Consider the following 13475-nt stretch of genomic DNA (forward strand, 5'->3'; position numbering starts at 1 on the left):
TCTGTCACTGCAGACTGGCTGCCTACGTCCTGCTATCAGAGGCTGATGGCTCCGGTGAAGCGCCAAACCAGCGGTGGGCATAGCAGTAAAGTCAGCAACTGTTGAGTGTGTTATATACACAATTAGATGAATGAATAACTAGCTCATTTTTTTCAGCCAGTTTTTTGATGTCGTCTAATTATGAGAGTTTATAGAGTTTTAAAACTACATCTTTCCAAAAATCACATCTTGAGGCAAAAAGCTCGGTCAGTTATGGGAGCGGAGGGGCCCTGTGAGGAACTGCAGGCACTCTTATTCCAGGTATCAACAGAACGAAAAAAAAATGTCGACTTATTTATATTCATTTATTTACATGGGTAATGAATAAGTTAAGAAACACTTCATCTCAAACACAGATTGCTTTTATTTTAGCTAAGCTCATGTTTCAGTTCTATATATATTTTTCAGTTTCCATCAATGTCAAACACCATTTTTTTCTTTCTTCTTAAAAAAAAAAAAAGATTTACAAGCACTTTTACGGCACTCAAGGAAAGTAGGCTGAAGGTTCATAATAATAATTTTCCTTTTAAAAAACATCCATCAGACCAAAATAAAATCATTTTAATTAACTCCTTCCTGAGTAACTAAAACCTTGGAATGTGCTGAAAGGTTATAATAAATAAGGCAGTCAAAGATCAACCAGCTTAAAATGTATTTTTTTTTTAAATTAAACTATGTAAAATGTACAATATATTTCATGAAGTACAAACTGTGTCGGGCTCAGGGCCAAAGAAATGTTGTCATGTGCGCCGAATATACTGATGAAGTGCTTTGACTTTCAGGACCTAGAGGCTGTTTATTAGGACAAAATAACATGAAGAACCTGCAAGTCAATCAGTCAGCATCTTTCGTTGTGATGTTATAATGATCACTACTGACAAAAATGCCTTTGAACACACAGGTAGAAGTGCTCATGTGAACCTGCACTAAGAGATACATTTTTTAAAATGACCAATTGTCTGGGTGTTCCGACAATTGCAGAGAACTCTTAGCCAGCCCAACTTTATTTCCAGATAGTGAGATTGCACAGTGTGTAAACTAATTATCATTCTTTATATGCAATTTCATAGAAATGGCTTACAATGTACCAGATGGCAGTTCTTGTCTTTATTTTGAATATGATAGCTATTTTCTGGGTTGCTTTTTAAAGCGTGTCTAATAGTAGGGCCCTGTCTCTGAACAGAACAAAAGATATTTCCTCTCCTAAGAATATTTCCCTTAATTATTTCCTTGCCCTGGTTTTCCGAAGCAGAAAGGAGGCTCACAAGTGGCCAAATGCTGGACTTTGTGCCTCTGTGGTCCCAGCCTTCATTGGACTCCTGCGGGATGGAAGCTTCTTAATACATCTCATGATAAAGTAGCTTAATGCACACTTGACAGGTTCCAAATGACTCGCTTTATATCTTGGCTACTGTCCAATTTTAGTGAATGAAGAAAAACATTCCAGAGACTTGTTGGTTTCTGAAAAGTAGAAGGTGTGTAGCTTGCGTAAAGTTAGAGTCTTATTTACTATTAAGTATTCCCAACTCACACTTTGACAGTGCTCCGAAATGCACATGAAGGAGACGAAATTTGTTGCATGAATCCTGCCGGCCACCACCACCTGCGCCAATGCTTCTCAGTTGGCTGTACATTATCCACTCAAGAGTATATGTATTTTTGGAGGAGGAGGGGCGGTAAAGATGAAAACGTTTCAGAATCCAAAGCAACAGGTTTCTAATGATTGAACCAAGGCATCATGGATAGATGACAGGTGATGGGAATGGGATGGAGAGGGAATATTTTGGAGATATGACACTGACTAACATCTACTCAGATCACTTGGAAGGCAGACACCAATCATAGAGCTGGTCAAGCAATCTCTTACCCAGATGCTCTTGCTTCTTCTCTTCTTGATGTCCTAGTAAGGGTTCTCAGGAGTGAGCTACTTCCATAAGAAACGGGACTATAGTTTCACTGCTGCCTGCACAGAACTCAGTACCTCTTCTCTCCAAAAACAGGTACGTCTTAAGGGACTAGAAGGTGAAACATACTAGGTACTATGGGACCCAACTGGCCAGGGATGTGCCTGATGGATTATGCATTGTCTGTGGTCAGGATTAGAACTTCTGCCATCGGTCAAAGTCAGAGCCAAATTGGGTTATCAGTTAAAGCAATGCTGAGGAAAGAAGTGTTTCATATGGAGTGCAAAGGACATGACCATGCCATTTTCCTATGCCACGTGACCTCCGGAGCTGATCGGCCTTGCCTACACTCTTCCTTACACAGCAAACGTATTCTTTTTCCTGCCACGTGACTTTGAAATCTGTCAGAATGGTACTTGGAATGTCTCGATGGAGCTCTCCATGCACTTTGACCTTGAAAGATAGGGCTCTGGACTGGTTGGGGTGTGGCACAAGCTGACTTGCTCTTTCAGAGATAATAAGTATGCTGCTCTTTGTGAAAGTGTCCCCTGAGATGGACCAGAGGCAGACTTCTACCCACGTGGGTAGAAACCACTTGTCCTGGGACATCCTCCCTTTTGATGTCCTTATCTGCTTACCTTCTCCTCTTAGATCCTTCTGGAGTAGATACCTTGGTGTCTGAAGTGGTTTTGTATTTCTACTGAAATATACGAGTCTGGATGTTTCCTACCACTGAGGTAATATTTTTACAAGTCATTTTACAAATGATAACTTATTGGCCCACAGGCTATATTTCTCCCCACCATCTCTCATTATACTAGGAGAAAACAGCTCTTTTATGATGAGATGCCTTGTGATGGAGTCATCTAGTGTACCTAGGAAGGACCCAAGGAACCAGGAAAACACAGAATAAAATTAAACAAATAAAACCCGCAAAACCGGGCATTTCCCAACGACCCCAACCTGTGGGAATGTTTTGTTCTTTTTAATGCAGCCGAGCATTAATTTAGTCCCTTCAGGATTTTTCTTCCCCAAACAAAAAACTTTCTGGAAAAGGGAGATAAAGCCATCGGAGTCAACGCCGTGCTGGCATCACCTCTTATAAATATCTTCGAGCCACTTCTCGTCATCCTGTTCATCATCATCGATGGGCTCTTCTGTTTCCAGTGGCGTGGGAATGAAGAACTGGGGTCTCAGCGAGGTCTTGCTGATGCGAGACTTCAGTCCGAACTTGCGCTTCAGCAGGTGGAACTGCTCCTTGACGTAGTGGTAGAAATCGTACTCGTATCTCATTCGCTGGTAGAGAATCTGCACGGCCTCGGGGGAGGGGACGGTCTTCCTCACGGTCACAGTCATGTTTCCAAGTTTTCTATGCTCTGAAAAAGAATTGGGGTGCACATGAGCAATCGTCTGTTAGGCTTTAGCTTTAAAGAAATAATGGTGAGGCCGGATTATAACCCGCATCACACTGGTAGCTCCTAAGAAAGGAATTCAACAGTCAAGGACTAGAAGGGAAAATATCAACTCATGTTGATATTAACACCTAGAATATGGTGAAATCTTTCCAACAATATTTGGACAGATTTCACCATATTCTAGGTGTTAATATCAACATGAGTTGATTAAACATGAACCAACTAACATCCTTTTCATGGGATGTGAACTATGCAATTTGACCACAATTCGGTTGTTAACTATAAGTTATACTTTCTTTTGTACAGCAAAATCTACCCATTTTTCATCTTTTATTTTCTGTTACACACCTTAAAGGGCTTTGCTTTCCGAAGGAAGCACAGAAAAAGTTGCTTCGCCACTTTCTGATCATCTTGTTTTTATTTTAAAATATTGACATCTATTATTGATAGTTTGATACAAAATCCATTTGCATTTTTCATTCCAGCAAGGCATTTGGTGAGAAAAATGAAGGACTATTAGATTCTTTAAATACAATTTTAACTGTAGTAAATTATAAATGGTATTTTTCTTGTAAAATATATAACTAACATCTGTTTAATTTTATACTGATGCTTAATAACATTGAAATGTTATATATATACATTATATATTTACACGATGAAATTTTAATCATTTTAAAGTGTACATATTGGAGGCATTAATTACAGTCAAATACGATGCAACTGTCACCACTGTTTCCACAATTCCTTCATCACTCCACACAGAAACTCTCTATCCATTAAACAATAACTCCCTCTACCCCTCCTCCTTCAACCACTTTTTCCCGGGACACATTCCGTCTATGAATTTGCCTATTCTAGGTACCTCATATGGGTAGAATCTTAGAATATTTGCCCTTTTTTTGTGTTTGGCTTTTCTCACCTAGCATAATGTTTTCAAGATTTATCCATGTTGTTGCATGTGTCAGTACTCCATTCCTTTTGATGGCCGAATAATAGTCCATTGTATGGATATACCACAATTTGTTTATTCATGTAGACATTGATGGACTCTTGGGTCTTTTCAACCTTTTGGCTATGGTAAAGAGAGCTGCTATATTTGTGTGTATTTGTTTGAGTCCCTATTTTTTAATTCTTTTGGGTATACTATACCCAGGAGTGGAATTGCTGGCTCATATGGTAATTATACGTTTAACATTTTCAGGAACTACCAAACTTTTTTCTTCAGTGGTGAACCACTTTATATTCCTATCAGCAATGTATGAAGGTTTCAGTTTGTCCAAATCCTCTTGTTCAATTGTTCTTTTCTATTTTCAAAATAATTTATAGCCATTCTAGTAAGTGTAAAGCGGTATCTTCATTGTGGTTTTGACTTTCCTTTCATTAGTGACTAATGATGTAGAGCATGTTTTCATATGCTTGTTGGCCATGTGTATATTTTTTGGAAAAATGTCTATTCAAGTCCTTTGCCTATTTTTGAATTGGATTGTTTAATTTTTTGTTGTTAAGCTGTGAGTGTTCTTTACGTATTTTGAATATTCTGCATATATCAGGTATATAATTGGTGAGTTTTTCTTCCATTCTGTAGGCTGTCTGTTTTTTACTCTGTTGATAGTTTTCTTAGATGCACGAAAATTTTTAATTTTACTAAAGACCAATTTATTTACTTTTTCTTTTGTTCCTTATACTTTGGTGTTATATTTAAGAAACTGTTTTAAAACTCAACATCATGAAGATTTGCCATGACGTTTTTATCATTTTTATTTAAAACTTTTGTCACCAAATTTGAATAGGTACAATATTTATAGATATGGTTCCAAATGGCTGCTTCCAAAATCAGATTCATGCAACAGGACAAACATTTGTCATTTTTGAGGGTATATAAGGTACTCTGTGAAACTTCCAAAAGCCAGTCTAAAGAAGGAATTTTAAAAAGTTCTCTGAGTAGTAATGGCCTCATTGAAATAAGGGTATTGCTTTTCAAATGAAGTCTCTTAAAAGGCATAATACACATTTGGATATATCAGTTCTAAAATTTTTGTTAAAGAACTTGGCATAGTCTCTTCTAAAATAAGTTTATGATAGAACATTTTATAATGTCTGTTCTCTTTGCAAATATTAACTATAGCTAACCTGAGGCAAGACATGTTTATAGGCTTTAAATATAGATATCTTCTTTGTGTTTTTAAAACACAGAATTTAAAAATATCATATTAAAGACAGACAAGGCACACAAAGTTTTAAGTTAAACATTGAGAGGTACAAGAAAAATAATTTACTCATTTGCAGATTTCTACAATCTCTCTTGGAGCACTCTAAATCGTGTGGGGGTTTTATTTTCTCATACAAAAAAAAATATTAGGATCCTGTGATTTTAAAATACATTTTTTAGTTAAACAATTTGACCCAACCCATTCCAAAAAGAATGTAAATAACTTTACAAAAATATATATGTTGCAATTACCTAAATAGTTCAAAAAACTTGCCAAAGGGTGAATAAAAGTAGGAAAGAAAAGAGGAGACAGTTCTGTGTTGGGGTAATTTTCCCCACCTTATGTGGAAGGATCTCCTAGAATAGTGTTTCTGCCTCTTGCCCTAGCCTCTCCTTCAGGAAGGCATGCCAGGTATGAGGGCCAGAGGGCTTTTTCTGATGTGCATTTGGGATAAGGGGTTGAGATGCTAACCCCCCTGGGGGGGAGAGTGCTCTAGTCTGCAGAGAGTTCACATCCTCCTGCACATGAGGATGAGGGCATCCAACCATGCCTGCGACTCAGCAGGTAAGTTCGTCTAACTCAGGATGGAATGTTATCAGTCCACTTCTCTTCACACATGAGCTGCATTCTCCTACCTAGCTTAGTTGCTAAGAAAGCTGACATTTGGATCTCTATCTATCCGTCTCCAGTGTCTATTTCTCAATTAGTTTAGAACCCAGGCAAGGGGCAATGGGTGTTATTTATTAGCCCCTCACACCCCAATATTGAGTAACACAAAAAGCATGTTGTAAAGTTCTAACTACTTATACAGCAGGTAGGTCGAGAGCTTGGCTTTAAACTTTCCAGCAGCCAACAAAGATTTTAACATTATATATCGCTCTTCATTTAAAATAATCTACATCTATTCCTACTTATAAAACCATAGAGAAATATCTTCTATAAATTTTCAAAAGAAAAAAAAACTATAACAGAATTAGCAACATTTAAATAACATCCTTAGAGTAAATTCAGCCATGAGTTTCATGGGTAACAGAGAAAAATGGTAAGGTCCAGGTACTCTACTCTGGTTTGATCAGGGAACGCACTACAGAAAGTTCAGAGGAGAGGTTCTTAACCCTTCTGAAACCTGACTAAAGCTCATGCTCAGGGAGACAGGAGGGTCTATGGACCTCTGGAAGCCCACATATGAACATCTTAGACTTTTACAGATCCGTTAAGAATCCCTGATTTGGAGAAATCAATAAATTGCATTTCCTTCAACAATCTTTCGTGTATCTTACTTATTCTAATAATTATTAGCCCCCAGTGTAATTGAGAAATACTGGAGTTAGTACTTTATTTGCTGGTCAGGTGTGTAGTCATAAACATTGCAACATCAAAGAGGGGAGGGAGTACTTGATTTATATTTCATGAAAGGGGAGGGGCTTAGCGGTGCCTGGAACTTCAACAGAGGCTTGCTTTGGAGAAAGACTCAAAGGAGTAAGCCTAGGGGATCCTAGATCTTTGTAAAGAAGTAACTTGGGATCTGCTTTCATGCATCAAAGCTCTTTACGGTTGAAACACCATTTTACTAAAAATAATGTGCAGCAAGTGTAATACTGACCACAAAACTGTCCAAAAAAAAAAAAAAAAGGCATTCATTGAATTTTTAACCTAGAGCAAGGTAACTTCCTAGATGAGTCTATAATTTGGATGCAAAATGTTGGTCTCCATAATGGATTGAGTTGACTTGTTGTAAAGGGTTATCAAACCAGTAACATTTGAGGAAGATTTAAAAAAAATGATAGCATGATGAATTTATACATTTCCCTCTGTGAGTATGATTAGGTAACTGGGTCAATTGCTACAAAGTTACTCTTAGCTCATCACAAGAAAACTCCTTCCCTGTCAATTTTTCTCAATGGCCGGGGATGGGAGAGTTGATGGGTGAGCAGAGCAGGTAACAAAAGTGATACCATGTCATTAAAGCACAAGGGAAAAGAGGATATATTTACAACATTAGTTAACTGATTTGCCAAGAGATGGTAATGGTCCCAGCTGAGCCTGAGTCCTTGTGGTGTATTTTTATAGTAACAGCTACATTTAGTGAGGACTAAGATGTACTAAACATTAAACTAAGCACTTACACACACAATTTTATTTAATTCTCACAATAACCCCTCAATGAAAAAGTCATGTTATAGATGAAGAAGCTGAGGCTGAGCAAGACTCCTGACTTGTTCAAGGTCATGCAGCTGGAAAGAGGCAGAGGCAGGAAGGTCTGCATGATAATCAGTTACTGCGTTTTAGCTGTGTTGCGTCTAGTTGCAGAAAGGTCAGCAAACTTACCATCGTTCCTCACATAGTTCTCTATAAGCAAAGGAGCGTGATGGAGCTGGGCCTAGAGCCTACTATGCCTCGCTTTGACCGAGGAGCCCAGACTTGTAGTAGATTTTGTAGGAAACAAGCAAGAATTTTAGAGGGAATGGCTATTGCGCTTATAATTTGAAGGAATAAAAAGAAGGTTGATTTAGAAAGGAAAATTGGATTAGACCATCTCTGAGTCCAATCATAAAGTCAATATCCATAGAATCAGTGATGGAAACCAACACAATCATGATTTGGAGAGTTACTCTGTTCCAGGAAAGCTTTCATTGGGTGATTATTTAGCTTGAACTTGTAATTATGTGTTTCTAGTTGGAAACATTATTCAGAAACCCAGTCAGAAATTGACCTGAGATCTAGATGTCTGGGAAAAGTCAGCCTTCTTGCCATGACCAACGTCTGAACTTCCTAGTGTTCTCCATCACGTGATTTCTGCTGACCCCACTTGGATCACCTTACGCTGACTTATGTTATCCAACTTTATAAGGTAATGAGGGATCTCTAATAAGATTTATATTTAGTAAGATCCCAAGTGGCCTTTCCAACAAATTTTAATTACACATCACCTCACTATGTTGATGAAAGTGTTTTGGCTACTTGGTAGTACTCGTCAGAACAACCACTAGGAAACTTGAGTTCTGTGCTAGAAAACTCTACAGAGAGAACAGACATTTAAGGTAAGAGAAAAGCAAAAAAATTTTCATTTGTGGCAACAAGACAAAGTTCTGAAAGATCCTTTTTTCAGATAGCAACAGATCATCAGCTGTATTTCAATGACCTCTGTCCTCTTTACGCTTCTCAGCCCCGGTCTAAATCCGGGGCTTAGAGCAGTGACAGCTAGTTCAGAGGATTCTTATGAGAGCTAATTTTTCACTAAGCTCCAATTTTGCAATAATATCCGGCTCTCGCTTCATCCATCTATCTCTTTTCTCTCTGTCTCCCTGTCACTCCACTTTTTCTCTTCTTCATTGTCAACCTCTCCTCAACTGGCTCTTTTCCACTAAAGTTCACATGTGCTCAAGTCTCTCCATTCTTAAATAAAACCCTTGTCTCCATGTCTCCCTCCTCTTTCATCTTCTTTTCCTCCTCTCCATCACAGCCAAACTTCTTAAAGAGTTGTCTGAATTTGTTACCGCCAAAATTTCAACTTATGCGCATGACCGAACCCATCGAAACCCCGTTTATGTTCCTTCAATGCTCTGTTCAAATTACTCTTGCTCCCTTATTGATAATTCAGTGGACATTTCTCAGGGCTTCCATCACTGCTTAGCATGACCTTACACACCGCTGGCTCCATCTCGAAACCCTCTCTTCCTGTGGTGTCTAAAATAGCATTTCCCTGGTTGTTCTAGTCTGATTGTTCCCCTTCAGCTCTCTACACCCAGTCCTCTTTCCCTGCCTGTCCTTTTAATGCCAGTGCTTCCCAGGGCTCTGATCTAGGCTTCCTCCCTTCTCCCTTACTCTCTGGGAGGTATCACCTAACCCTCTACCCTTTAGTGTTCGTATCTCTGTGGACACAAAACCAAAAGCTTATATGAAATGATGACAGCTTTTTGGTCATTTTGTTTTTCCCAGAGCTGAAAAATTTAATAGGAAAGTTAATGATATTACCAGAGGGTTATGTCATCGTCAGAAATAGGAGTGCTATTTTGTGACAGGAGAAGCAGAGATTCAGATTCGACCGACGTTGATGGCGAACACTTACGGGCTTGGATTATACCCACCTGAATGTTATTTAATATTCCAAATAACCCTGTGAGGTGTCATGACCCCTCTTTTGCAGATGAGGAAATAAAAGCTCTGGAAGGTTCAAAGACTTACCCAAGGTCACACAGCTAGTAAGTTAAGGGACAGAGCTGGAATTTGAGCTCGGATTTGCTTTGGTATTGAGGTTTCCGATCACTAAGTGCTGGGTCATAACTAGTAAACTTTCGTGAGCCTGTAGAAAATTATCACCTTCATATGGAAAGACTAGAGGGCACTTTGGCTTGTAGCATTAGTAAAGAATTTTTTAAATCACATTTCAAAGACATATGGTTATGTGTCTTGCTGTACAATAATAAGTTCTATGGAAAAGTCATTCTATTGCTAAGTATTTTTGTAAAATGCCAGACTTTCCCTCCAAACAAAACAAAATTACACGAACTGTGGAATCAGTCTCTCTCCAGATTGCCGTAATAGCAGTTCTAGAGGAAGTGGTTAGGGTTTTTTGGGAGACCGTTGTTATTTCAGCCACAAAACAATCGTACTTTAAAAATCAATACTTATTATTAGCATCCTTTAGGAAGTGAAGTAGCCCTCAATAGGTGAGCAAATACCTTAGAATGTAACCATCAAGAAGTAAAGACCTAACCCCATGAGTATCTTTGGAAATTAGCAGAAACTGTGAGATGACTTCAAGGGGCTCACGTCTCTTATGTCCACTGGTGAATATTTCAAAAGGAAAAGACAAATACAGAGCCCGTCCATTAAGGCAGAGATGGCAAGAAGGCAGCCTGAGATCTGACTGGCAGACTGTGTGTTATTTGGCCCATAGGGTATTTTTTTTTTTTAGAAATTGACTTAGTTGTTGTAAGACTTGGTCTATTTCACATGGAAATCTGGATTTCTGGCTTCTCTCAAAGTGAGGCACTTTTCTTCTGGAGCTGAGTATAGCTGCTCCCCGAGAGAGACCAGTTCTCTCCATTTGTCTCAGATTCTAAATGCCAGTTCATTCTGTTATATTACCTGTCTGGCTGCTATAGAAATTTGAGTTTTATGCTTCTGTTTTAAAGGTTTTGAAATTCCGGGTTTCATAAAGCTAGAGAGCATGTGCTTTGTGTCAAAATTAAGGCTTCAATTAGGCCTTATTTGCGTGTCCAATGTCAGCTTCCTTCCCTTTTCCTGCAAATATATATTGAAAAATTTTCTGTACCAGACATAAGAATTATAAACAGTGAATGGGACATCACCACCACCACCGCCACCACCATCATCATCATCATTATCATCATCATCACCATCATCACCACCACCACCCCATCATCATCATCATCATCATCACCATCATCATAATCATCATCGCCATCATCATCATCATCATCAGGCATTTTTGAGAGCTTCCTCAGCACAGGGACTGTGAGATATCTAAAATGCATTTAATCCTTACCATCCCCCCCAGTGAGGTAGGTTCTCTTATCACTATTTTATAGATGTGACACTAGATAACTTGCCCGAGGTCTCACAGCTGGTAAGTGGCGAAGCCAGAAGAAGTTGAGTCTGCAACCATCTGACTACTGAGCCCAAGATCTGTATTCTTCATGTTGCTTACTGTTGAATGGGGCTAAGGGTGTAAGGGGAGACTCCTTTCTCACAGCCTAGTCACCATGGGGGCAGATAGGGCATTTCACTCTGGCATCAACATTTCCTCTTCTCGGTCAGAAATCCCTAGTGGAGAGACCAAGCCTAATGGGGTTGTTTTTATTACTCTGCATGGCGTTGGGTCTTTCATAACCATTATTTGACTTTTTGATCATGTAAAGCTATTATATGTGAAAGTCTGAGAGTATAGGGGAGGTGTGTGTGTGTGTGTGTGTGTGTGTGTGTGTGTGTGTGTGTGTTTCAACCAAAAGATAGAAACTTTAGGAGGCTCTGAGGCGCTATCAAACTTCTGAAAAAATTTCTCTGGATTTATTTTCTTAACGACCCCACCAGTTCAATGTAGCTCTTCTCCTGATGAAGTTTGTCATGCTGAGAAAGCTCGGAATAGAGCTCATACCTCATTCATCTTTGTACTTCGATAGCTCAGCACCTGGGGAAACACAGCACCCTCTGTACATGCTCATCGAATGAATGGAAGGAACTACCAGAAAGAAGAGAGTGTTGTCAGATCTGAAGAAGGCTTGGCTGTGTCTGTGAGGTACAGACATAGCCAAGTGGGAGCAAAGGCATTATCTGAATGTGCCTAATACAAAATTCCCAAGAGACCCATGAATGCTGGGTCTCCCCTCACATGTGAGATTTTTCAACTCCCTCTATAAATTTCAGTGTTTAGCTTTGTGGTCCAGTTGCCTTTTTGGGATGATAGTGCTGGCCATGGCAGGTGCTTCTGCCCCTGTTCTTTAATTAATAAATACATGTTGGCGAAGAGAAGCTATGGTTTCAGGATGCTTTTGAATTTTTTCATTTTTCTTATTAATCATTAAGGACTAGCCAAAGAATTCCCTTAATCACTTTCCTGATAATTGCAGAAAATTTCCTCAAAGTAGGCACTGGTTTTGAGCTGAGAAATGATCATAGAAGAAAACAAATAAACAAACAAACAAACAAACACCAACCTCTGACTTTTCTATGTGAATAGCAAAATAAAGATTGTTTTTCCATAGAGACATGTCCACAGCCAGCTACAGAGTCAGGACTGAGTGCAGACAGACTCTTCAAGGCTTCCAGGCTTTGTACTTGCCCTGAGGAGCAGTGGCAGGGGCCCCATAGGGCCACTGTGTCTCTGAATGGGAACTCTTTTTATACCTCTGAGCCGCGATAACATAAAAATCTGTAATATGTAATAGGTAGAGGAAAAAAACGCAAGAATATAAAGAGGTCAGTAGAGAGGCGGTTGAGTTGGGTCAGCTTTCTGCATTATTAACACTTTACAGATAGTGGTATAAACAGCTCAGCCCATCAGAAGTGCATCCCCTTCATTAGCACAGAGCTCTCTGAATTATTGTGTTTTCACATACTCCCTGATTCACTCCCACAGTTCTCACAGCAACCCATTTTACCTAAGGGCCTAAGAGGTCACCAGACCGGCTCAAGGTTGTATGACTAGTTAAATGACAATCGTAAGACTAGAAAGTGGGTGTTCTGATTCCCGGTCTAGCACCTTTTTGCTACATCTCTGGCTGTTAATTTCCAAATTGAGTGGAAATCTATAACCACCCACTTCTCTCTGCCCTGTGTGTATTCTGGCATTAAGGGGATCAGTTGAAAAGAAGGGCTTGAGTGTTCTAAGTCAAGGGGAATGCTTTGGTAAGTCTGGGAGGATCTGGTGAAAAACTTGCAAGCCAGCAAAAATGTTTTCAGACTGAAAGGGACTGTGTCTTATTCAGTTTGAGTTCCCCAGCACCTAGCTCCTGGCATATAACGACCGTCAATAAAGGTTTGTTGATCTGAAACTTGGACGTTAAATCCATCTCTAAGACTGGATTAACCCAAAGGGCAACTTTGGTGTTATCTGTACATGTGTTGTTTTTGCTAAGTTCTTTCCTTTGTCGAGGGTCCTTTCTCAGCAAACTTTCCATTTCTAGAAATGCAATTTCTTCAGGGAAGGCTGATGTAGGAGTTTGGGATCACGGGTCACTCTGGAGAGGTAGTGGCATCTGCTTTTCTTAGCTATTTTGTTGGCAAACACTATATTATGGCAACAGGTCACTTACACATACTTAGCAAAGCTTAAGAAATACTGTGATAAGGGACGTTGACCACAAACATAAATATCTGTGAAAGACATAATAGACACAGCGACCCCGTAGTTAGGGAATTTATGTCATGTGCGTTACTTA

At 39.3% G+C, this 13475-nt stretch overlaps 1 protein-coding gene across 2 annotated transcripts in view; it reads right to left on the reverse strand.

The window, feature by feature from the left end:
• Positions 1-325: 325 nt before the first annotated feature.
• The window catches only part of UST (uronyl 2-sulfotransferase), a 254661-nt gene continuing 241511 nt past the window's right edge, over positions 326-13475 (reverse strand). For both annotated transcript variants that reach the window (XM_039846944.1, XM_039846943.1), the window contains one exon: positions 326-3319. In XM_039846944.1, the coding sequence (XP_039702878.1) occupies positions 3036-3319 (284 nt within the window). In that variant the 3' untranslated portion in view covers positions 326-3035. The remainder of the gene's footprint in view (positions 3320-13475) is intronic.

This window comes from Pteropus medius, unplaced genomic scaffold (assembly GCF_902729225.1).
Source record: "Pteropus medius unplaced genomic scaffold, Ma_sr-lr_union100, whole genome shotgun sequence".
Classification (NCBI taxonomy): Eukaryota; Metazoa; Chordata; class Mammalia; order Chiroptera; family Pteropodidae; genus Pteropus; species Pteropus medius.